At 37.2% G+C, this 26,650-nt stretch overlaps 1 protein-coding gene across 2 annotated transcripts in view; it reads left to right on the top strand.

Moving 5' to 3' along the window:
* CSRNP3 (cysteine and serine rich nuclear protein 3) overlaps positions 1-25,944 on the top strand; it is a 192,805-nt gene extending 166,861 nt beyond the window's left edge. For both annotated transcript variants that reach the window (XM_036747691.1, XM_036747692.1), the window contains exons 3-5: positions 1,002-1,261; positions 19,390-19,686; positions 22,075-25,944. In XM_036747691.1, the coding sequence (XP_036603586.1) occupies positions 1,002-1,261; positions 19,390-19,686; positions 22,075-23,121 (1,604 nt within the window). In that variant the 3' untranslated portion in view covers positions 23,122-25,944. The remainder of the gene's footprint in view (positions 1-1,001; positions 1,262-19,389; positions 19,687-22,074) is intronic.
* Positions 25,945-26,650: the final 706 nt, after the last annotated feature.

A 26,650-nucleotide genomic window follows, 5' to 3' on the forward strand; every position in this document is an offset into this window, starting at 1 on the left:
AGACAATTTCATTGATCATTATCATATTTTTGAATTTTGCTTATAGGAAAAAAATTTGACTAGCATGTAGTGTTCCAACACTTTGGAAATGACTTTGAAAATAAAGGTTTAATCATATTTTTGTCAGTCAATAAGCATTTATTAAGAACCACGTACCTGGCACTGTGCTAAGTGTTGGGCATACAGAAAAAAAAAAACATAGTTCCTGCATTGAAAGACCTCAAATTCTAATGGGGGGAGAAAACACACAAACAACTGTGTACTATGATAAGTAAATATTTCATAGTACACATTTGTTTACGAGCGAGAGAGAGAGAGAGAGAGAGAGAGAGAGAGAGAGAGAGAGAGATGGTAATCCATCCAGCTGGAGGGCACTAGCAGTGGCAGCGTATGGGGGTGGGGAAATGAGAAAAGCTGCCTACAGAAGGCAGGATTTGAGCTGAGGCTTGAAAGAAGTCATTTAAGGCAAATGTGCCTAAATTTAATAGTACTGAATAAAATGTGCTTCAAGGTCACCAGCTCTCCCTAAATACAGTGCAAACTCTTAGAATTCTGATTTCTCAAAGAATAGGAGAACTTCTCATTTTGAAATGATACTATTGGTTGTATCAGCAAACCTCATTACACTAGAATTCAAGAGACTGGAGAGAAGGGGAATTTAATATCTACCAATGATGTAAGGACCATTTGTCTCCACTTGGAAAATCTTTCAGTGTTAAAAAAAAAATCTTTTATACTATTATCTAAATAGGCTAGGGTGGCTCTAGAATTCCAAGGAGAGGATAAGGAGATGCTTTCCTCCCTGTCAGTCCCATCTCAGATATGTCTTTGCTAGTGTCCTCTTGGACATGAAGGAAAAAAATTATATCCTAAAGTATTAAACTTTTAATAATAATAGTAATAGTATCTATATAGCTTCAAGGTTTGCATTTTGCGAGTCATTATCTCACCTGCAAATATATGCTCATTTTTCCCCTTTAATGTGTTTCCTTCTATTGCAGCATCCTCAATCTTGAAACGAGAGAAGCGGCTGAGGACGAAGAATGTTCATTTTAGCTGCGTTACCGTTTACTACTTCACAAGGAGACAAGGTTTCACCAGTGTTCCCAGTCAAGGAGGAAGCACATTGGGCATGTCCAGCCGCCATAACAGTGTGCGCCAATACACCCTTGGTGAATTTGCGATGGAACAGGAGAGGCTCCATAGAGAGATGTTAAGAGAGCACCTCAGGGAGGAAAAACTTAACTCTTTAAAGCTGAAGGTAAAAACCATTGTAGTCTCTTTTCCTAACCCCTGTAGTAAGCTCATTAATTGGTGAGTTTAACTCTTAATTTCCTTACATTTCAACTATCTCCACAATTAAAATTTAGCATTTTATACAACATCCTAGGTAGTATACACTTCTGATTTTAAACAAAGCAGCATTCATCATGTTGAAGACAATACGAGTACTTTGTCAGACTTCAGATGTGCTGCAAGTGGAAGCTATGCTTTGAGATAAGGTAGAAGAGATGCTTCTCCAATCACAGACCCACTAGTAACATTCTATGAGCAGTTGGAACCACACTTGAAATTCTCGTTGATTTTCTTACCTAGGCAACACCTAGGAAATACTCTTCTGTGGTTGTCATCTGGTAAGGAAGTGGTTGTAATCCTTTTAAAGGGTCATTTTTTGAATATCAGAATTCCATGAGATTACCTCTCCACCAACCTTTATACTTTTCTTTGCTATTTCAAGGTAATCTTGGAAAGCTTTGATGTGCTTTCAAATGTTCCCTTTTTCTCTTTACCTTGCTTATCTCTGTTTCAGATATCACTGTGAAGCTTTTGCCCCAAAGAAACTGACAAGGGCATGACACACATTTTTTTGGCATTATCATCATCATCAATAATGATGATAATAATAATAATTTTGCAGGGTTTATTGCCAATTTCCTGAAGAATTTCTGTATCACCCACTAGACTTTCTTTTTCATGGTTACTTTACCACTAACCAAAATGCCATGCTTAACAAAATATTGCTTAACATTCCAATAGTGATTTCTGGTTGGCTTTTCAGTTTCCCTCTTCCCTTGTCTCCACTCACATCAACTCCATACCTCCTCCTTTCCCCCCCTCCAAAAAAAAGATGGAGATTTTGTTGTTCCCCAGGCATCAGCTTTAAAAGCAATGCACAGGTAGAGATATATTCTCTTTATCTACTAAAACTAAATTAATGGCTCCTATCCTCTGTGTATAGAGAAAGACTGTGCTCTCTGGGGAATCCTTGTTTGATGGCTGGGTATTGTGTCCTCTGGTTCTTAACAGCTGCTATGACTGTGATTTTTGTCTGATGCTAAATAGATTCATTGCGGTACATTTTGAGAGACGTTGTGTGAGTCATTAATGTTAGTGGGAGCTACACAGCTTGAGGACCCTGAGCAAGGCTGCACATTGACTTAGCTATTATTCAGCTGTATCTCGTTCTATGAGAGGCAGGGGGGAAAAGGGGAAGAGAGATAGAGACAGACAGAGATAAGAGGGGGAGAGAGAGAACAGCTAAAGCTTAAAAGGAGTAATAATAAAAATAGTACATTATAATTGATTCCTTTTTAAATTGTCTTTAGGTTGGAAATCTTAGGAAGCACTTTATTATCTACTTTTGAAAAAAAAATTATCCAGAGTGAGAGACTTACTTTGGTTTGTTGCTGATAAGAAAAGTTTACTGATTTTCCTTGGGATAAAAAAAAGGGAAAAGATATTTAAAATTCCTACCCCCTACACATGAATATGGTGTAGAAAGATAGTGGAGGTCTAATGATCTGAGCCTGATCTAATTTAAAATGAGCTGATCAGAAGCCACATGGGAAGATGCATAATGTGAAAATTACCACCAAAAATCATTTCTGAATATTATATATGCATGTATATATACATATATATTTCATATATTCGTATATATGTATATATATACTGTGATAAAATATTGGGGGTGGGGAGAATGCTGTACATTGTCTTTAAATGCCTGGGGGGGTTAACTTTTGCAACTTAATTATTTATATTTTAACATAATTTTTATGGGGTTTGGGGGAACTTATTTTTGTTTGTTTGTTTAGGGTCAGTCTATTTGTACCAAGGGATATTTTCTGATTACTATATCCAGCAATGTGTTTTTCCAACTTTTTGTAAATTTTCATTTATGGATACAGGGAAAGTGAGTGTTTTAACAAACTAATTAGGGTCTGAGGAATAGGTTCTCAGGTTCTATATTAATAATTTTTATTTTAATTATGCATTGATGTTAGGAATTGTTCAGGAATATTATTTCAGTACAAGGAATATATTCTTGGGTATTAAGAAAGTTTGTGTTATGAAATAGATTGTTTTAAAAACAAATGTTAAAGCATGTAGGTGTTTAGATACATTTAATAGGATGTTATATCAAGGTTTATTTACTGCATATAGTTTATGTCTTTTGGTTTCTAGTTTGGCTGATATCTGAATCTATGGAATAACAGTTTGATTATAATTGCATTCTTTAATTAGGTTGAAATGTTAAATTGAGCTGAAGAATACCCTCCTTGGGGATCTATGAATAGTAAGATAAAAGCGCTTTTTTCCTAAATTTTATGTCTTAATTTTTATGTGCCAGTGTTAGATACTGTTTGTGTAGAAATAATATCTTTAAAAGTAGAATAAAATTTCCATGAAATTAGGAGCTATATTCATTTTTGTCATTGTGTTTCCAGTGAATAATACATTTCCCGGAAAATAGAATCAGAGATCTAGAGCTGTGAGGTACCTGAGACAATTAGGACAGCTCCCCCCCATCCCCAACATACACACCATTTTCAGATACAGAAATTGAGATAAGGGGAAGTTATGTGACTTGCCAAAGATCACACATGCAATAAAAATCTGAGGCAGGATGTGAACTCAGGTCCTCTCATTTACGTACTATTATGTTTTCCATTGTACTCCATGGCCTGATTGTTGAATGACATAACTACTTGTAAATTGGCAGAAAATCCATGCCCAAGCTAAATATTGTTGGCCTTGACACATCAAATTGCAAATGGAAAGGAAGTTCCCAAATAGAATCTATTTGTATCATTTTATCCAGCTGATATTAAAATGAAAATAATGCTTTCATTGTTTAAAAAAAGAAAAAAGAGGTGGGGAGACTGGTGCTTTTTTACAAACTGATTAATATAATAATAGCATAGCATTTTAATGCTGAATATTTGCAAACTTCCTCCCTCCCCCATTCTAAAGGCTAGAAGGAATCTGGCAGTGATGCTGGTGAGGTTAGTTGTAGTGTGCCAAAGGGCAGGCATTCACCTAGGGTGGAATTCAAAGGGTACAGGGAAGAAACCTCGGCTCCCAAAACATCTTCCCTGCTGTTGTTTGAAATCTCATCATTAAAGAATCATTCTTTTGTGAGTATCCTTTTGGAATGTAAGAATCCCTGGGTACTATGAACAAGTCATTCCAGTCACTTTTCTCCATGATTGGAGATACTTGGTCCTTTGGAGGATGGGGATCGGGGGTTGGGAGAGAGAGGACAGAGAAGCAAGGGTACCAAAGACAAACCTGGCCTACTTCACAATGTTGCCCAGGACTGGGCCTCTGTAAGTCAGGGAAAGACCTGGCATCTAGTGGGAGCAAAGAAGTTAGGATGTAACTGTTAAGTATTTATTAATACTGTATTAGTAACCAGTAAACGCTCATAAACTAAAAATTTGAGAAGGTCTCTACTACCTATATGCATGCTTATATATGAAGGAAATTTATATATTCTCCTATTTTCAAATTGGCACTTTATAATAGATAGTTAACACAGATCCAAAGGGAAACAGTTTCTTTTTGTTTTTTTTTGTTTTTTGGCAGGAGGGAAGGCAGGGCAATTGGGGTTAAGTGACTTGCCCAAGGTCAGGAAAAGGAGTTTCTTAGCATTTCTATGTGAGAAAAATTGCACAACTGAAATAATGGGAAAATAAATTGGTTTCCACTCTGAATGTTCCTTATTTAGAGTTATAGTCAGCCCTTAATTGTCAGTCAGATGTGTTAAGGCACAATACTGTATGTTTTCTGCAATTAATCCATTTGGAGAGTTGAAGTGGGTTTGGAATGTGTTTAATTTCTTTTTTTAATATTCCAGACATTGTCAATAAGTAGTTAATAAAAGGAGCTAAGTAAATAATACCTATTTTTCTATGTGTTTCTAGGAAAAAATCTCCAACATTCCAGTTTTTAAATTACAATACTTTTTTTCCTTCTTTAATCAAATTCATTACTTGGCAGTAATCAATGAAGTCATCCCTTCCAAATGAAATGCATAGATTTCTTCATCTGTACCACATTGTTAGACAAGTGTGTTAGCCTTTCAAATTTTTCTACTTACCTATAAGAATGTTATTTAAACCTGTAAAATTAATTAAGCAACTACTTGAACATTTGAGAAACCTTAGAATCATAAGCATTTCTATACCCAAAGCAAGGTCTTCTTTAGGGTTCTGCCCTCTTTGTCTCAGAGATTTCATTTCACTTTCAGAGCTCTTGACTACTGTGTAAATGTGAATGGCTTTTGGCTCTAGATTATTCTTCATCTCACTGCAGACTTCTGAAGTACTTGGATGGCTACTGCTTAGTACTTTTATTGCATTCTTCATCAGCCACTAGGATAGCTCTCTATGACCTGGTTCTCAGTCATGGATTTTTAGTAGGAAACCTTGTTATTTTTTTTTACTCTTTTCTTCTCCATGTTGAAGAGGTGGTCATATCATACCTTTTCTTTCTGTGCTACATCTTCACTTTTTGCATCTTAGGATATGTCTTTAAGGCATAGATTACACAGGTAGTAGGACAAATGTTGTTAATGATTCCATAGAACTTGTAGAGCGCGTATTAGAATGAAAGCTATGCTGTGTTCCTTCTACCCCCAACCTCTCTTTCAGTCTCTTCTTTCCCCACCCACCAGCCTCTAGCCTTCATGTCACTACACCTTGGAACCCTCCCCATCAGAGTCTCAGAGTGCTCTAGGAACAATAGAAAATTAAAGATTGGTTATTATAGTCATTACTTTGGCCCATAATCTGTTTGTTATTGCTGAAGCTTTTCGTAGCAATCTCCATTAACACTATTAAAACTTTACCTGTATCATAGTTATTTATTTGGTTGGGTGATTTCCAGTTAGTCAAACTATCCAGTGAACACTTAATAATAATGATAATGGATAGACAGATTAATGAATAAATAAATAGAATGGACAAATAAATATGATATGGACTAAATAGCTTGTTTAAAAGGAAATAAAAGAATGCCCCCTTGCCTCTAGGAGTTTTCATCCTAAATGAGGATGGGGCAAGGACCAATGAAAATACTTGAGGATATAAGTAATGTTTATCAAGCCACATCAATATACAATTTTGACAAGTGCAGCGAGGGAATTTAAGTACATTAGGAACAGAGTTTGAGAAGGTGGGTCACCGTCAATTAAGCAATCAATCAGCAAGCATTTATTAAGTGCCCACTTTGTGTCAAGCATGATGCTAGGTACTAGGAATACAAGTACAAAGAATGAAACAACTCTTATTTGGAAGGAACTTACATTCTGACAAAGGAGACTGCACATATTTATGTAAGACTTGACAGTAAATATAAGGAGAAGGGGAATCTTGAAGGAAGTGAAATATTTGATGAGGACAATATATATTCCAGGCATGGGGCATGGCTGGCAGAAAGGTACTGAAATGGAAGATGAAGTGCCATCCATGAGGAACAGAGAGAATGCCATTTTGACTGTACCTTAGAGTGTGGGAAATGGAGAAATAGATTGGGGGCAGTTTGTGATGGAGTTCATAGTTTGTCCTAGAAGCAAAAGGAAGCTAATAGAGTTTACTGAGTTGGAGAGTAACATGGTGAAATCCGCCCCTTAAGGAAAATCACTTTGGCAATTGTGTCGAGGGTTCATTGGGGTGGGGACAAACTTGAAGCAGGGATATGGAAAGTGGCATTTTTTCTTTAAAATTCCATGCCTGATCAATTCAGATAAATTTTGAAAATTGTCTTCCTTCAAAATATAATTAAATAAGCAATTGTGTTCAAATATTGTTTCTGACACATAAAACCTCTACGACTTCCAGCAAATCCTTTAACTTCCAGGGCTTCAGTTTCTTGAACTAGATTAGACTGCATGGCTCCAAAGTTTCTTCCAGGATCCTCTGCTCTTACATCACATCTTCAATTCCACTCTGCACAATTGACATTCATCTTTTAGAGCAGTGGAGTCAGCAAGATTTATTGTGCTGGTCAGCTTTGTAGTGACCTCTTCTCAGTTTATTAAGTACTGCCAGCATTATGCAATGTATGACTTGTTTAGAGAGAAGAGAAGAAAAAGATAAGAAAACTTCATTTACCTGATGATTAGACAGCCATTATGGTACAGTCAAAAGAGTTTGGTCTTTGAGTTCAGAAGCTCAAAGTTTCTTGAGCTGGGCTCAAGTTTTGACTCTCACTGGCTAAGTGATGCTTGGATAAATCACTTAACTTTTTGAGTCTCATTTTCATCATCTGGAAAATGGGGTTAATCACGCTGGAACTGCTTTCCTCACAGTGTTTTTGGTGGGAGGGAAGATTTTGTAAACCTTAAAAGGCTATAGATATATGAGTTGTTATTTGGTACCGTGAAATGTTGACTTCTTTTTACATGGCGACATGCAATTTGACAAGTATTTATTTAGAGCGTTTGCTATGGGTTCTGAATGCTGATTGAATCATTGTGATGTAGTGGCTTAATCTGTGGTTTTCAGAGTCTAGCTTTTTCTCCTTTGAGAAATTGCCATAATATTTGCCCATCTCTCAGCCTATTCTTCATGATATCTCAAAGATTACTAATATTTCTTCTGTGATCTCATTTATTACTCCGGGATATAATTTGTCAGGATCTGGCAACTTGAAATCATTGAAAGGTCTTGGTGTTTTTTGACTATCTCAACTTTTCATTCCCTTTTAATAACATTTGACCTACCCTTTCCAGTTTTAGGATAATTCTTATGAAGATCATATCCTTAATAAAGAAGATAGAAACAAAAGAGAAGTTAAATAGTTCAGCTTTCCCTCTTTTATCTCTTAACATTATACCACGTTCCCTAAGCTGTGGTTCTATCACTTTCGTGTTCTTCCTTCTTTTTCTTAGCACCCTCTTTCATTATTTCCTCATGTCAATAACTTATAAGTGACCAATATATTGTCAGTAACAAGTATAGCTTCCACATAGAATGATGGTCTACACTGCATTATTTTCATAATTTTTCAGACACTTCCACTCACTGCAACCAGAATTTATATTAACATTAGGAAATCATAATCTTCGATATTTACCAAAAAGACTGAATCACAGCTCAATTGTATTTAAAAGGTACTTAAAGACTTGAATCTGATCCTATGAATATTCTATTTGTTTTGTCCATACCTATTGCTTAATTTACTTGGGTCTTAATAGTTATAAATTGTTATATATACTATCTTTCCTGATCCTCCACATCAACCCTGTGAGATGTGGTATTTTATTATTGTTTTACTGATAAGGAAACTGATAATCTAAGAAGTGAGGCATGGTATCTGGAACTAGGGATATAGTAATCATCTCAATTTGCTCTGCCCTCCTCAGATAACTTTGGGAATATTGTATGAAATTCTAGATGGCAGATAACAGGAAGGGCCTCAGTAAGCTGGAGAGCTTCCCCAGAAAAATGACCGTGGGAGTGCAGGGCCTGCAGATCCTGCCATGGGAAGGATCAGTTGAAGGAACTCAGAATGTTTAGGAGAAGAATCAGGGGGGACATGATAATTGTCTTGAAATCTTTGGAGGGTTATCACATAGTAGAGGGAACACACTGGTTTTCTTTGGCTCTGGAGGGCAGAATCATGGCTGATGGTTGTAAGAAGCAATGGGATACATTTAGGCTTGTTTTGGGAAAAATTCCTAACAACTAGAGATGAACCAATGTAGAATTGACTGCCTTGGGAGGTAGTAGGTGGCCTGCCATGGGAGGTCTTACCACAAAGGCTGGATGACCACTTATTGGGTATAATGTAGAGAGAGACATTTTCCAGGTATGTGTTCTAGTGGACAGCCCCGGAGATCCTTGCTGATTCAGTCATTAGGTGATTTTGTGACTTGCCTGAGATCCCTCAGCTGGCAAGTGGAACTCGCACGTAGTTTTCTGTGTTCTTCTTGAGGTTCCTTTCACTTAGACCCACAACTGGGAAGACAGCAGATAGACACCCTTCTAAAAAGGATTTTAGTATTTCTACTTATGTAAAATATGGAATGTTATTACTAACTTTACAAATGGCATAAATAAACCTTCTTTAATATAAAGAAATAATGAAGCTTTGCTTTCCTCTAAGTGTCTCATAAGAATAAGGTAATTGAAGCTGAGGAGGAGGGTATTGAGTTTGAATGCAGTGCTTGGCCACAAAAAGGAACAATTGTGAAGATAAAATGATATGATGAATATGAAAATATTTGAAGATGCCATGCAAAAATAAGTTTTAAAAAGTACAAAAGATCTATACACACATATGTATTTGGATATAAATAATGGATAGGAAAGACTGGAATACTGTGCAGTGCCTTTCTGCATAAATCTCTCAGTATATTGATAACTTAGTAGGCTACAGACATATGAATTTTTCACCCTCCTTTGCGGTTTTTGAGGAGGAGGTAGAGCATGAAAGGTAAAGTTGATCTTGATCATAACAGTGATGGAGAAAGATAGAGGGTGTGTGTCTGTTCATGGATAAAATTAGTGTTAGAAGAAGCTATATAGATGGACAAGGGTCTAGAAAAGTATTTGGCAAGTTGGTTTGGAGATGAGAAAATTTTCTCTCCTCCCTACTCACCTCCTTGGCAAGTGCACAGATTTGTCTCGGACTGAAAAAGTATAGAATGTATCAATAATAGATTGTGGTGCTAAGCAAAATCTCCATTATTATCAGAAGACATTTATTTATAAATGCTTTGAGAAGATGTTTCTTCACTAAAGTTGTCAACAAATGTTGACAAAGTGCTGCTTGTGTGCTGTGCACTGTGCTGAGTGCTAGCAATACAGAGAAAAGCCCTACTCTAACACAACGCCTTATTTGAATGTGGAGGTTTTCAACTAGGTGAGTTTTGGGCAAAATTCCTGGCAATTTTTCTACTTTTAGTATTGATCCAGCAAAAGATTCTAACTCTGTCATCTGAAGACCTGCCCCCATAAATTCAGAGATTCATCCCTAGAATTTTGCTGCCAGGTGATGAAATTTTTGGCCATAGCAATGTATTAAATCATTTATGCTAGTGGAGAGGGGTTGCAATCTGTACCAGCAGAGGGATTATCCACCTGAATGATATCACTGATCTCTGAAGTCTTGAAGACATCAAACAAACCTGCCCTTGATGACTTTACTTCATGTGAAACATAATACTTACACATGGGAAAAAAATACAAGAACCAAAACAAAAATATGAGGATGAAAGACAAATGATATGTCATATGTCATGGCAAAAAATTAAAGACACCAAAAGAAGAATAGTGGAATGTATATATTTTTTTAATTCAGTTTTTTTCAGGTTCACATTTTCTCTCCCCCACCATCATCTGAGAAAGCAAGAAAAACAAAAACAGTCAAGCAAAACAAATCATCATGTTGACCATGTCTCCCCACCCCCCCACCCCAAAAAAGAGACAGACAAATAGACAGCCATGTCTCAAGCTGCACTCTGAGTTCATCATCTTTCTATCTGAAATTATATAGGCAAGTCTTCTGGAATTGTAGTTGATTATTGTGTTGATAGGAGTTCCTAAGTCTGAAAGCATATTTCTTGAGCTTGCCTTCCCACAGTGTAATGGATGACTTTAGAAATTCAAACATTTACAAAATATAAACACAGTATCACTCTGTCACTTTAGGAGTGTTTGCACGCAATCCTTTCCCTACCATTCTCCCAAGACTTTCATCTCTTTTGCTATTCTCTGTTACTTGAAGGTAACAGAGAATAATATAACATTGTAATAGTCCTCCTGGGAGCAAGAGCAGCTTTAGGTAGCATAGAATAGGCCATGTATAAAAGAGAGGCCAAAAACTGGAGGCAGAAGGATCAAGAGGTTGGATATGCTACACTCCTAAAATCTGAATTATTGTCCTTTGCAATGGACTATGGGTGATCACATGTGCCATATCTCTATAGACAAATTATCTTGAGAATCTTCCCAAGTCCCTTGCCCCCTATCACCATTGTTTTGTTTTGTTTTTGGTAAATAGATTTGGGGGAGTGGATTTGAAGGACAGAATTACAGAGACTTAAAGATACCACATATTATGGTGGTATGTATATTGTACTGAGGCACAGAAAGCCAATGGAAACATTTACATATGAGAAACCAAGAGCTGTGTCTATTTATATCTCTACCCATGTCATTCGATCTCTGTAGGACTCAGTTTTCTCATCAGCGAAACAAGGATTTTGAATAAGATGGTCTCTGAAGTCATTTCTTACTGCTCCAAAATTCTCTATTTGAATTGGGGAGGGGAGGAACAACCAGAGAATAAAGGAAATCGCCAAACTTTTATGATTCCATCATTAGTAATAATGATAATCAAATTAAACAAAGCAATTGCTAACCCCCAAGGATAAGTCACTAAACAGAAATCCAGCTTACAATTTTGGTCAATGATTTTCCTTCTCCACAAATATTGGCCAGACTTTCTAGCTAAGCCTTCTGTCTATCCTAAAATAATGCATCAAATGCAAATGACAAGGTATAAAGCTGAATATGTAATTGGAAGGAATCAGAAAGAATAGTCCAAAGAATTCTATGTTAAGAGTGGGTGTATAACAGATTGGAGCTGTCCTTATACTAATCTGGAAGGTGTCTTAAGGAGGTGGGACTTCAAGAACTTTAAATGATAGAAAGGAAAAGGCCACTTAGCAAGGCTAGAGGGATATGGGTATTGTCATAATAGAGCGCTGCTTTAGAAACAGCTTGGAAGTGGCACTAGATGAACAGAAGGAATGTTTTGGGGCAAGCTGGTGAAGGGCTTTGAAACAAAGTTTTAATAATAATGATGATGACAGTTGACACTCAGATAGTGCTTTAAGGCTTGCAAAATGTATTATGTACCTAATTTCATTTGATGCCCAAAATCAATTGAAAACAAAGTTAGGGCATTTACAAAAGTAGAATTATTTTGCAGGGTTAAGGGCAAAGTTTGGTTAGGAAGCATACAAAGAACAACCAGTCAGGGTGACAAAAGAGGACAGGATCAACAAGGGGGAGTACTCTACTCAGTTCTAGTGATTATAATTATATGGCATACCTACAAAAAGAAAACCAGAACATACTCAGATAGTATAATGTTTTTGTGTTTAGAGCTTTGTGGAACTAGCAGTTCAAATAAAAAGCAGACAAAAGAACAGAATGAGAATGCAGAGTAGTTGTGCAATGATAATAATTACAAAATAGGCTCTATATTTGAACATGTAGCCTTGTATTATTTAAGCACTTTAAGATTAAACATGCTAGACCTCATCCTGCTACCTTTTGAATAAAAATCTGAAGACTGAGACTGATGATTTTTTTTAATTCAATATCAGAAGATGTTGGAAAATCATAAACAATATTCCTTCCACAGTTACTAGAATGTCCAAAGATTCCTTCTAAATTATCCCACAGCCTAGAATCCAATTAACGAAGCATGAAAAGCACCCTGGAACTCTTGTACATCATTATTTGCTTATGCTATACATGCATGGGCCACCTTTGCATGAATTAACAGTAGAGTACTCTGAGAAGAAATAGGCATTTTCATTGGCACTAAAAATGAGGGTGTTACACTTAATATCCTCATCTTCCTTTGGTGACTCATCTTGGCATAGAAATGACCTTGATTTCTTGAAGGCTACACTATACCAGCAAAATCCAAGCTCTGACATGTTCTATCATTTTGGAGAGCTTTTTAAATATATTCATAGAAACAACAAATGTCTGCTTTCTAAGGAACAGACCCTGGAGAGGCTCATCAGCATGATTCTATATGCTCAGTGATGAATCCTTTGGACAATGGCAATGAAACAAAGAAATATATGAAAAAGTCCCTTGAGTGGCCTCTTTCTGCTCCTGTAATGATGGTGCCAGAGTGGTGAGAAAAGAGACAAAGTGTGCTAAGTATCACACAGTTCTTCAATAAATAACACTAAAAAATTTAACTGACACTAAACAACTCAATCAACACTAAATAGTAAACATTCAATAAACATGCTTTAAAATGTTGATTGAGTGACTCTAATAATATAATTATTATGACTCTAAAAGTATGATCCTTGTCCAGTGACTAATGACTAGCCATCATAATTAAGATTTCGGGATGGTGGGGGGGGGGGGTGGTCTGTCAAGTTGAATGGGGAAAAAAATCTCATCTTTATCTTCATTCACCTCTCTCTGAAATTTATCATTTCCTTCAATTGTGAATTAAAAAAAAACATTCTGAGAAGAGGTCCATGGGTTTCACTAGACCACCAAATGGGGTTCATAACAGAAAAATGGTTAAGGACCCCTAACATAAACATCTTTATAAATGAAATCAGAAACCAGGTAAATGGCGGGTAATGGACAGGTATATGGTTGACCAAAGTAGGCTGCAGCATATTAAAGCAGAGTTAATTGCATAGGAGAAGCAACATTAAGGATATTACCAGACTGACATAAGACTGAAAGGAAAGAAGTTAGAGGTAAGCAATAGGATGCCCCAGTCCCACACCCCTTTATATAATATCTGGCTAATTTCAAGAACTTTAAAGGAGGGTCCTAACATATTGGGTGAATCCCTGGTGAGGATTTAGGTGAGGACTTGAACACAGGATGAGAAGGGAAGGATGAGTTATAACCTGTACCTTTGAAGGGAGAACCGCATCTAAGAGATCACAGACCTTTTGAATTATGTGTTATCATCAGAGGATGGTAGGATTTAAAGCTGGAAAGGAAATTGGTGATCCATCCTGTACTTTATACTTGAGGAAACTGAGGTCAGGGGGACAAGGGCTTCGAGGAGTTGCCCAAAACCACAAAAAGTAAGATAGACCCAAATACTGAGGGCAAATTAGTTACTTGTGATGAAACAAATTAAAAATTCCATTTTTCTATTACCATACTTCACTATATCATTTCAGAGTGCTGGCAATTTGTAAGTGAATAAACTAGTGTTCTTTTGGTGTTGAAATATTTAAAGCAAGGAAATGGAACAATCAGCATCTTACAAAGGAAAACAATCGAATATCCTGAGGTGATCCCTATTGGGGAAGCAGAATTTCAATAAGAGTTGGTTGCCATTTTGAAGCTGAGAAAGCTTTATGTCAGAGTCTTAAGGGAAAGTCAGTTGATGTTAGAACTAGAGAGTCCATGTAGTAGCTGGGCTCTGCGACTCAGAAAACTAGCTTCCTAAATGTTGAGTTGTAAAGCAGAACCCATACAGGGTTAAAAGAAGGGCAGGGAGAGAAACAGTTTAATGGTCAAAGTAGAAATATTCTATAGGGTGATTTTTTTATTTACTTTTGCTCTGAATGTCATATGCCATTTATTTATTAATGATTCCATTTAGTACTTTGTGAAACCTTGTATAGTTAATGAAAAGTTATTTTTGTTAAGCTTTCTAATATTCTATGTACCATTTTATCAGAGTTCATAAACCTGCTCAGACATGGACTCTTCTTCCTCATGTTGGCAACTAAAAGCCTACAAACTAAGATGACAGTTAAGTGACATTTTATAAGTTGTAACTATTAAATAATACAGCTTTTAAATGCATTTTGTCACTGAGGCTATTGATATTGTTACTGTAGCTTTAAAAGCCAGATTGGAAGCAAGAGATTCATTTTCTTGTGTGAGTTTGGAAGCAATTCCAAAAGGTGAACAATGAAACTGTATTATAGAATAATGGTCTGCCCTCCTAGGACCCCTACTTTGAAAGTTATGCCACTCTTTAGGATGCACAACTTTAGGATGTTTATTTTTTTTAATGTTGTTTTATAATTACATCTCATTTTGAAGGAATGAAAAATCAATTATTAGGCATGCTTTTTTGTTGTTGTTCGGTCATGTCTGACTCTTCATGACCCCATTTGGGGTTTTCCTGGCAAAGATACTGGAGTGGTTTGTCATTTCCTTCTCCAGCTCAGAATTAAGTGACTTGCTCTGGGTCACACAGTTAGTAAGTGTCTGAGGTCATATTTGAACTCAGGTCTCCCTGTCTCCTAGCCCAGTGCTCTACGCACTGTGCCACCTAGCTCCCCCTCATTAAACATACTTAGAGAATGTGAAGCACTGTGCTAGGTGCTAGGAATACAACTGCAAAGATCCGACAGCCTTTGCCCTCAAGGAATTAATATGATAATAAGGGAAATCAACAATGCTGAGCCTACATCTATTAAAAGGGGTCTCTAATGCTCTCTTGAAGCAGGTCACTGCTGCTCCCAAAGCTCTTGGGCTCAGGTCCTAAGATGAATCTATCAGGGTCTAAAAAAAAAAAAGTAGCAGTCAAGGTGGTGGTGCTGGTTGTTTGATATGCCGCCCAGGATATGTTACTCTGTCTCTCCCTCTGGGTGCCTTGACGCTTGGGGTGGGGGAGTGGGATAGACCCAAGATTTTAGGAGATCTCTTTTTTAAAGGTAGGTTTTGTAGCCTAAAATTCTACAAGGGAAGTAAGTTCAGGAATAAAATTTTGACAATGCAACCAATTTTAATGAAAAAGAAAGAGGGAGTTAGCTAAATAGACTCAAATGAATATGCAAGAGACTCACTTAGATCTAGCAAGACCACTACCAGTCCTATCCCCCCAAGGAGATTAAAGAAAGTGGGAAAGGACCTATGTGTTAAGAAAAAAAAAGCTTTTTTTTTATAGCAGCAAAGAACTGGAAATTAAAGGGGTGCCAACTAACTGAGGAATATGATATGTGAATGCAATGCAATACTGTTGTGCTATAAGAAAAAACAAAAGGAACTGTTTTAGAGAAACCTGGGAAGACTTGCATGAAATGACATAGAACAAGTGAGCAGAATCAGGAGAAATATTTATACAACATTATAAATACGAACAATTTTGAACTCCTTAAGAACTCTGATCATTGCAGTGACCAACAACGATTCCAGAGGACCAATGACGTAAGATACTACCCATCTCCTGACTAAGGATGCAGAATGAGACATATATTTTTAGACATTGCCAACTTGGGCATCTGTTTTGCTTGACTATGCATATTTATTATAGGGTTTTTTAATAGGAGGTGGGGAACGAGGGAGAGAAAGTAAATTGTTGTTAATTGAGAAAGAGAAATGAAGGTAATTTAAAAATAGAAAAACAATAACTTTTTTAAAAAGAAAAGAAAGAGGAAACTCATTGACCAATTCAGATTTTTAAAAGACATGTACTATATAACCTATACCAAATTGCTTACCATTTTAATAAGGAGGGGGAGTGAGAAAATTTGTAATTCAAAATTTTTTTAGATGAATGTTAAAATTGTCTTTACATGTAATTGGAAAAAATGAAATACTATTATAAAATAATAAAAGACATGTACATAAGATGGAAATAAGTACAAGTAACTTAGAATGAATACAAATAAGTGGCATGGTACTGTAAGAATGTCAGGAACATTAAGTCCCAGATGGAACTGAGATTTATGATTAATGCTAAGGACAACAAAAATGTCCTTTAGAATTGGAGATAATAGAAAGATTTTTTTTTTAAAGGATAATTGGACTGTTGCACTGATGGGTTAAGCTAATGATAATAGCTGATGGGAGAGACGGCAGAACTATTCAACACCTATTTTGGTGTCATGTAGAAGATGGAAACTTGCTTTACTTGCTAGCAGTGGACAGAAGTTGCAGAGCAGCAGAATTCAGCTGGATGTAAGGGGAAAATCCCTAACCACCGGAAATGCCTCCAAGTGGAATGGCGGCTAGTTTTGGTAGACAGTAAATTTCTTACCACCAGAGTTTTTTGAGCAGAGACTAAATGACCTTTGTGGGGGTATTCTAGAACTGGGGTACAAATTGGATTAGATAATTTCAAAGGTTCCTTTCAACTGTGTGATTTTTATTATTGGAATATAAGCATATATTTAAACTATGTTCTATTAACAGTGAGAATACCTTTGATAAATTTCTTATTTTTGCCATGATGTTGATTTTTTTAAATTCCATACTAATTAAACTTCATATTAATTTTACACATGAGGCTTAGCCTCAAAGCCAGGAAGATCTGGGTTCAAGTCCCTTCTGTGACACTTTGGCTATGTGACCTTGGGCAAGTCATTCAAACCCTTACTGCTCTAGGCAGCTCTAAGACCATAAGTTGCAGAGATTTTTGTTTTCTTTTATTGGTAAAGAAGGTCTCCACACCTGGGAGTTCCCTGTGTCAAGGAATCATAGGTCCAGACTCTATCCTTATTGACACAGCTTTCACTACCACAGAAACTGATGGTCTGTTCTATACCTCCTGATAAGAAAAAAATTCTTACTTTAAGCACTGATATTTAAAAAGTTTGAGAGACACAGTTTCTGAGTAATTAATGATTTTATTAATAAAAGGAATGGTCTTTTGGCCATCCCTCTTTGACCATAGAGGACTCCTGGCAGTGGGCTCACAGTTTATATGCCCTTGGAAGAGTGGGTGTTCCTGAGGATGGCAATCAACTCTGATTGGTTAACAATTATTGAGAGAATGAATATTACAATGAGAGGTGGATGCACTTCAGTGATGTGCTGGCAGAATGTTACCTCCATTATGTCATTTACTTCTAAATTGCCCAGCCTTGGGCAATGTAATCAAAGAATTTATCCCCACCCAAACCTGAGTAGAACACAATGGGCAGGAATTTGCCAAGATAAGATGGCCTAGGTGGGGTAAATTCTTGGCAGAGGTCATTAATGTTCTTCAAAGGCTGGACTTGGAACAAGGAAATGTTCTCCCCAAGCCATTGGTTATTAATAATCATTTCTCTCAAAGCAAGTGAATAACGAAAACTAGATACCAAAGCCAGACACTTTTAATGGGCTGGGTATAAACATGAGAACAATTTCAAGGATAAAAACAGAAGTCAACAAACAGAGTGGAGAGCAAGTATGAGCAAGCAAAGCACCACAAACAGGTAATGTAGACAAAATCATAAAGACCATTGTGAAAGGATGCAGAGGATTTCTGTAAATGAATGAAGATCGTTAAATGGCATTAGAGAAATGCGTGACAGAGATTTCTGTAATTTATTAGTTAGCAATTGCTGGAATGTCTTTGTCTAGTGTTCTTCCAAGGTTCCATCTATGTGTTTTATTTTCCTGAGGGCAGAGGTTCTGCTTTCTCCTCTACAAAGGGCAGGGGTTTCTTTATAAATATAGTTATCTGGCCAACATTTTTCTGTGAAGGAGAATGTCAAAGAGTAATAAAAGTATCAAAAGATAACTGTTTCTGCAATCAAAAACTATTATGGAAATTATAATTAATGAAGTTTACCAATGAATGAAAATAATCAAATAGAGGAAACATGATTATATGTATGAAATCGTTATGTGTAAAACAAATCCGTTGGTATTTTTTTAGCAGTAAGTGTGCATAAGTTTGAACTGTTTTTTCTAGAGTTTCTCATTTGGTTCTATTTCAGGCTAAGCTTCTAGACAGTTTACTTCTTTTTCTCTATCAGTGTACTCAGAATGTCCTCATTTCTTCCTATCAGAGTTCGCAGCCCATCAATGCTCTGGTCGGTTAGTTGTGTCTGAAATCCTGAAACCACAATGCAGTAGAACTTTATTTCCTGGAATATATCTTTTCTGGGAGCGCAGTATTCAGTGTCATGGTTTCAAGGACAATGTGTTTGCTGACTTAGCTTGAGATGACTTCCATTAAGATGCTATCACCTCTGTCTGTACAAGGGTATATTTATTCTAACATCAGAGCTGCCCACTACAAACCAGGTCCCAAAATGACATTAACTGATGGGTGTTTATAACCCTTCACCTTCCTCACAAAGCATGGACAATAGGTTTTAAGAACTCCTCAATTCCTGACATCAGGAAGTTCACAGTTCTAATTATTTTCATCTAACTGTTATCAGAGTGTCTAAAAGACTATAATTTTATAGTTTTAATTTTTTTCTATTAAGAAAAAGAATGGCCGCTAAAATATTTCTGACTGTGGGCGGAAAACCATTTTACTATGATTCTTTTGGGTTATACATGTCAAGTGGTATGGAATGGTTGCACTTGTTTTGGAGAGAGAATGGTACTAGAATTGCCAAATACACGTGATAAAAGTGGGCTGTAAGAATGAAATGAGCTAAGCCTCTTGTTTACTGTTCTATACTCCTAGATGACTAAAAATGGTACCGTAGAATCCGAAGAAGCAAGCACTCTTACATTAGATGACATTTCGGATGATGATATTGATTTAGACAACACGGAGGTAGATGAATACTTCTTCCTGCAACCCCTGCCAACAAAGAAACGGAGGGCGCTGCTTCGAGCCTCCGGAGTGAAAAAGATTGATGTGGAAGAAAAACACGAGCTGCGGGCCATCCGCCTATCAAGAGAGGATTGTGGCTGTGACTGTAGAGTATTCTGTGATCCGGAAACTTGTACTTGCAGTCTTGCGGGCATCAAGTGCCAGGTAAAAATCTGTGCAGCAGGGACTTGGAAGTAAAGAGATTAGAAACCCACCACTAAACAGGCAATTGTATCATGTGGAATGAATTGCCAAATGTAGAAGGAACTTGCACCAATAGACACGCAAGGGCAGGGACTCAGGTGTGAAGGTGTTAGATGAGATTAATTGAAAGGTGAACATAATAACCGTGGACACCTAGGAGACATTTCTATGAAATGTGGTTCTAAATGTGCAATACAATGTGTGCAAAAGTTTGGAGTACATTTGCCATTTGCCACTTACCAGATATCTGCACATAAGTTGAATTATAATTTACAGCACCTAAGAATTTCTCTTAGTGTCTAAACAGTAGCCCGAGAGAAGATAATGGCAATCCCAATCCTTGAAGTTTCTAAATAACATATGAGACAGCATGGTATAGTGAATCGAGGGTTAGACTTGGATTAGAATCCTGTCTCTGATACTTCCTAGCAATGTGACCTAAACAAGTTGCTTAACCTCTGTGGGCCTCTGTTTCCTCATTTGTAAAATGAGAGTTCTTACCTTATGATCCTCTAAGCTTCTGATTCTGCTATTACTGTGTCTGGTTGCCTAACATTCTACGTAGTACTCAAGTGATATTTAATTAAAGCCGCTGTATTTTAATGGAAGGAATACTAGACTAGGGATCAGAAAACCTGAATTTTGGCTCAGCCTCTGTCACTGTGTATGTGACCTAGGATTTGTTCCTTTCATTGCTAAAAAGACAACATTGGATTAGTTGCCATCAGCTCTGTCATCCTCTGTTACTTTCTGTGATTATTTAACTGTCAATTTCCTAACCAACCTTGGCTTCCCCAGTAGGGAAGCTCGCCCCTGCAATAATGTGAGGGCAGTTGCTATACTCTGAGCCTACTTCCCCTCTTCAATCAATAAAAGATGACCCTTAATGCTGCCTGAGGGATACAGAGAAGGAGAAACCCAGATGTGGGAGAAAAAATGGGCAATGAGAACAGATTTACTGGTAAAAGTTATTTTGGTTTTTGCTGTAGTAGAATGACAGCATAGGAACTTGGTGCCCTTCCTTTCTCCCAAAAGAACTTAAAAATGTCTCTCACTGCCCTGGCTCCTGCCTCCTCATCCTACCATAGGCGAAGTAATGACAACCATAGCCACATATTATCATTTCTTCCGCTCTCTGGAAAGCTGAAGTGAAGTATGGAACCTTGTCTGTAAATATCTACAGAGTTCCTGGGCCCCAGTTTTCTCATCTGTCAAATGGGGGAGTTAGGCTAGCTGGCCTCTGAAGACTCTTGCAGCTCTAGGTTTATGATCAGTGACATGGAGAAACAAGAAAAAAATAAATTTAAAAAGAGGAGTTATAATCATATAAAGTCTTGGGCCTTGACAAATTGAGCTGTGTCATTTGGATACTCACAGTGTACTGATGACTGTCTAAAAATCTTGGGAAGTTAATAAAGTAGAAAAGTGCTTGGCTTTGAGAAGTTTTGCAATGTAATAGGGGTCAAATGCTAGACAGTCAAGACAAAAACAAAGAAATACATGGGAGGGCAACAAGAATACACATAACCACAAGTAGAACTACGTAGATACCCACAAAGACTGAGGATCTAAAAAGGGAGGAAGAAAACCAAGGTTAAGATTATTGGAGTGAATGGCGTCAAGTGGTGTTCATTTGGAATGTGTCTTTAGTCAAGTTACAGAGGAAGAGAAAAAAAGGGAAGAGAACATACCAAACAAGGGGGCTAGCATGTTACAATGAATCAGAAGTGAGAAAGACTGTATGAGGGGAAGAGCATTTAGAGAAAGGATGGGAAGCACCATGGAGACAGGAAGGATGATAAGGAAACCTTAGGAGCAAAGTGGGTACCTGTTGTTCAGGAATTGGCAGGCCAGACTGATAGATATTTAATGAAATGATATAAGAAATTACAAAAATGGGGAGTTCAGAGAAACCAAGGAAGGTAGATATGAGACAATACAAAGTGGGATAAACAGAACCAAAGGAACAATACACAGGGGAACTACAATAATATAAACAAAAAGAATACTGAAAGGAAGCCAAGTTCTGAGTCCTGATCTTGATCCCAAAGAACAAATGATGAACATACTTTTCTCCTCTAAGCAGAGATTAATGTGAGGGGAACCATTCTTGAGATCGTAAGTAGTTTTCATTTTAGAGCAAGCCATGAATTTGGCAGTAATTGCTATTTGTAAAACCTGATTTCATTCACTTTTTAAAAATTGAATTCTGGTTTGCTAATCACCTGCTTTGGTGTCATTTAAATTCCCTGAATCAAGACTCACACTCAGTCATAAAAAAGACCCGAGTTGTTGTTTTACTTGTCATGTTTTCATACTGTGTTCTCTCTCTCTTTTTCTTTTTTAAAGGTGGATCGGATGTCTTTCCCATGTGGTTGCACTAAAGAGGGATGTAGTAATACAGCAGGTAGGATTGAATTTAATCCTATCCGAGTCCGGACTCACTTTTTGCACACAATAATGAAACTCGAACTGGAGAAAAACCGAGAGCAGCAAATTCCAACACTGAACGGCTGCCACAGTGAGATAAATGCTCACACTAGTTCTATGGGCCCTGCTGGCCACCCTGTGGAATATTCAATTGCAGAGAATTTTGAGATCGAAACAGAACCCCAAACAACAGTGATGCATTTGCAGTCTGCAGAGGAGTTGGATTGCCAAGGGGAAGATGAAGAAGAGGAAGAAGACGGGAGTAGCTTTTGCAGTGGAGTTACAGATTCCAGCACACAAAGTCTAGCACCAAGTGAATCAGATGAAGAAGAAGAGGAGGAAGAAGAAGAAGAGGAAGATGAGGAAGATGAGAAAGGAGACCATTTTGTGGAAGGTCTGGGCACCCATGCCGAAGTTGTGCCTCTTCCTTCAGTCCTCTGCTACTCCGACGGCACGACAGTACACGAAACCCACTCTAAAAATGCCTCTTTTTACACTAGCTCTTCAACTTTATATTACCAAATAGACAGCCATGCCCCAGGCACCACGAATCAAATTCCTGAGAACTATTCCGAAAGAGATACTGTTAAAAATGGTACCCTTTCTCTGGTGCCTTACAGCATGACATCAGAGCAGTTTGTTGACTATACCCGACAAACAGAAGAGAGCTATGGTAGCTCTCATTACCCAACTGCAAACCCCTCCGTAATAGTCTGCTGCTCTTCATCAGAAAATGATAGCCATGTGCCGTGTAATAGCTTATATCCCGAACACAGGCCAAACCACCCTCAAGTGGAATTTCACTCTTATTTGAAAGGTCCTTCCCCAGAGAGATATGTTTCTACTTTAAATGGCGACAGTCACATAGTTGAGCATCCTGCTGAAAATTCCTTAAGCCTTTCGGAAAAAAGCAGATTGCACGAAGAATGCATCAAGTCATCAGTGATTGAGACCGTCCCCGTGTAATAGGTTAAGTCTCTTGCCTGGGACAATTAGCAGGAAAACTATATTTAAATGCACTGTAATTTAATTGGATTTCCTAGACTCAGCATTGTTTTAAACTGTGGACCAAGAAAACTTGGACTATGGTTAACGTTCCAGATGCTTTTTTTTCTTCTCTCTAGCTTTTGGGACAGTGGTATTGCACAAATACAAGTTCATACAAGGATTTTGAAGTAAATCAGACGTTTTTGATAAAAAAAAAAGAGCTAAATTTAAAAATGCATATTTCAGTCACTGACCCATCAAACTCTGTGAAACCTGCCAACCTGTATAGATCAAAGCTCCAAGTTTTTTTGATTATCGGGCCTGTGCAAGATTATTAACTAATACTTGGACATGATCAGATTTAGAGTCCTAATTTTCAATCTATCTGAAGTTGATGGTGACTTTTTAATGTAAAAGTAATTATTGTAAGAAAAAAATTTAATTGTTCATATGTATTTTATTTATGGTAGTTTAGCAGATCATGTTTTGATGGAAATTAACCTATGTTCATTTAAACTTAAGAGCCACACCAGAGCATGCCCACATGGATTGCCTCTAGCGTTCCATCTACATTTTTATGAACATTACTAATACGATCTGCAGATACTTTCTTAAAGGTGAACTAGGCCTATTTTTGCTATTTTCAACAAATAAATGAATCTATTTGTGCAGGTCCATACACAATTTTCTCTAAAGGTAAGGGTTAGGACAATCCTCCTGCTAGAGTCTGGATCAGTGCCTTCCCACAGTTAGTTCCAGGGAAGGAGGTAAAAGGAATTGCCACTTTATAAACAAAAACAATATAAAAATGGCATTGTCTTTGTTCTTAGCTTGTCTAGTAGCACCTTTGAGCCCTATGCCCCCACATGGAAATGCACTTTAGTGCCCTTGGCAGTACCTGCTAAGGTGTAGGGACTGTGAAAATTTTAGGGGGTTAGGGGCTGGGGTAGAAAGCTGTAATTATCGTGGGGTTTATATGATACAGTAGTCTTAAAATAATATTTTTTGTGAAAGAACAAATAAAGGTTTTCCTCAATCAGTTTGGGAATCTAAATCAGAGGTCAATAAGAGCAGAATTATAATGTGGTCAGGTTATAGGAAGCATGAAACGGACATGGATGGAGCAAGCAGACTTTTTTTTTCTATAAAAAGACCAATCTTTGCAAACTAGATGTATAGAGAGATTTCAATTTTGTAATTAACAGTTTGACTAGGGGCCATCACCCAAATATTCAACTAGGCCTTAAGTTTCTGAAGCATTATGAATTTCTCTTGCCTGGGACAATTAGCAGGAAAATCCAGAATGCATTATTTGCATTCTCTTTACCTCATGTTCCCTTAACTTATTAAAGGAACAGACACACGGAATCTAAAACATGCACTCCTGGCCTTTAGATTATCTGCACTTGGTTTGCTGGAGAAGGGTTTCTAGGATCCCATTTTTTCTGTAAATTGACTTAGGTAACTAACTAGCGTGCACTACCTTTCTTTCAATGCAATATGACACTTCACCTTGTTTCAGTATTTTGTCCTCTTGATATGAAGTATCATATGTTGTTTGTCGGTTTAAAATGTAGATTTGCCTTGCTGTTCAATGACTGCATTGCTTCTTAATTTTTATGTCTTTCAGACTTAGGTGTTTAAGGATATGGATTTAAGCATATTGTAGAATTTCGACTCTGTAGATTTCATTCAGTAGCTCTCAAATATGCTTGAATTTCATTGGAAAACCCTTGCTAAAGCTTGGTGAGGAAGGGAAGGGTTAGGTAATTTGTTCACTTGGCAGCTAGTTCTCTGATAATTAAATTATTTCTCCCTCTTCCCCACTCACTGCCCACACTGCCCCCTCCATGGCCACACATTGGCTTTTCTCTCACTGTCAAAGGACCTTTGGATTTCTTTCCCAGACAGGGAAGTAATGTGGGCTAGCGGTATCCCCCTAATAATCAACCTAATACATTAGACTTCATATTTTTATGGCATCCATTAAATATATTTGGTGAGGTTTCAGTTCATAGTGACTGATATCTTTGTTTTCTCTCTATAGTAAGAATCTAAAGAGGGCACTTCCCAGGAGAAAATGAAAAGGGTCCCTGAGAGACAAGGGTTCCTCAAAACTCGGTATAGAAAAGAAGCATATTTAATGTATTTGTGGGACTGCTAAATACACTTTTTAATCTAAAAAAAGAAAGAAAGATCTTGAAATGTCCGCAGTGCAACAGCCTGGGACTAGTCTTTTAAAAGAGCCATAAAGATCTGTGATCTGTGATCTGTGACGAGGTTGAAGGACAAAAGAAGGTTTGGCTTCTCACCTGAGAGCTATTTATAGGATCGTTTGATTTAGTGAGAGTTAACTTTCTAAGGCAGCAACCACATCTGATGATTTTACTCTTATCAAGGATAACTGGCTTCTATCTTTGAGCTTTGCTTCCAAAGTGATCCCTAACCCAGCAGCTGCTTTCTCTCCTAGGTAATCAGGGGAGAGTATGTGATGACCCTGCATATAGGCAAGAGAATTATACCTTCCTATTCTCCAACAGATTTTCCACATTTTCACTATCCATCCTCCCTCCATATCCCCCCCCTAAAAAAACAAAACCCAACAACGTACACTAGCAGCTTCCTTCCACTTTCTTCCTTTTCCTCCCTCAAAGGGTATGCCAAGTGTCAGATATATGACTGGCAATATGCAGAGGCATACTTTCTCCTTAAATTCTAATTGTATCTCATTGTCTGAAAAACATAGCAATTTTTTTATCTGGATTGCATTTTTGGAAATACATGATCAAAGATATATAGATATACATTATATAGAGAGAGAGATGATTATGTATACAGATACAATGCATATATGTATATATGACATATAGATACATATGCATAGATATGTACACATGTATATATCCATACAAATATATGCATTAATATCTGTATATACATCATATCTCTCTATATATGTGTGTGTATATATCATTGGGTCTATTTTTATTTTGCTCTTTTTCTGAGTAAAGTTAATAGAGCACAGAATTCCCACTGCCTTTTCCCCCATCAATAATCCCTTTATTCAACAGTAACTGCCCACATGCCAAGAAAATTAAATATTTCTTCAGAAGTTTAAAAGGGGGCGGCGGTGTTAAGTAGGAGCCAGCCAAGGGATGTATTTGTAAAGTCCTTAGTACTGAGACTCACTAACCTGACCAGCATCTGTTGTATTGCCTCAACAACTGTTGTTCAGTCTTTTTCAGTCATGTCCGACTCTTCCAACCAAACCAAATTATAGTCCCTTTTGCCACGTAGTCATTCACAACCCATTGCAAAGCTTCTTTCCAGATCTTGTTTTATTCCAACCCTGTGCCTTTTACCTCTCAGTCACTGTTGAGACTGAATTGATTTATAAGTCAAGCGGTTAAAGCAGCTTGGTTCTGGGGGAAGAAAGAGGGGAAGGAAAATACCGTTTTATTCTTTCTTCATTTCATCTCTTGACCATTAAGATATAACTAAAACCAAT

Source organism: Trichosurus vulpecula, chromosome 2 (genome assembly GCF_011100635.1).
Source record: "Trichosurus vulpecula isolate mTriVul1 chromosome 2, mTriVul1.pri, whole genome shotgun sequence".
Taxonomy (NCBI): domain Eukaryota; kingdom Metazoa; phylum Chordata; class Mammalia; order Diprotodontia; family Phalangeridae; genus Trichosurus; species Trichosurus vulpecula.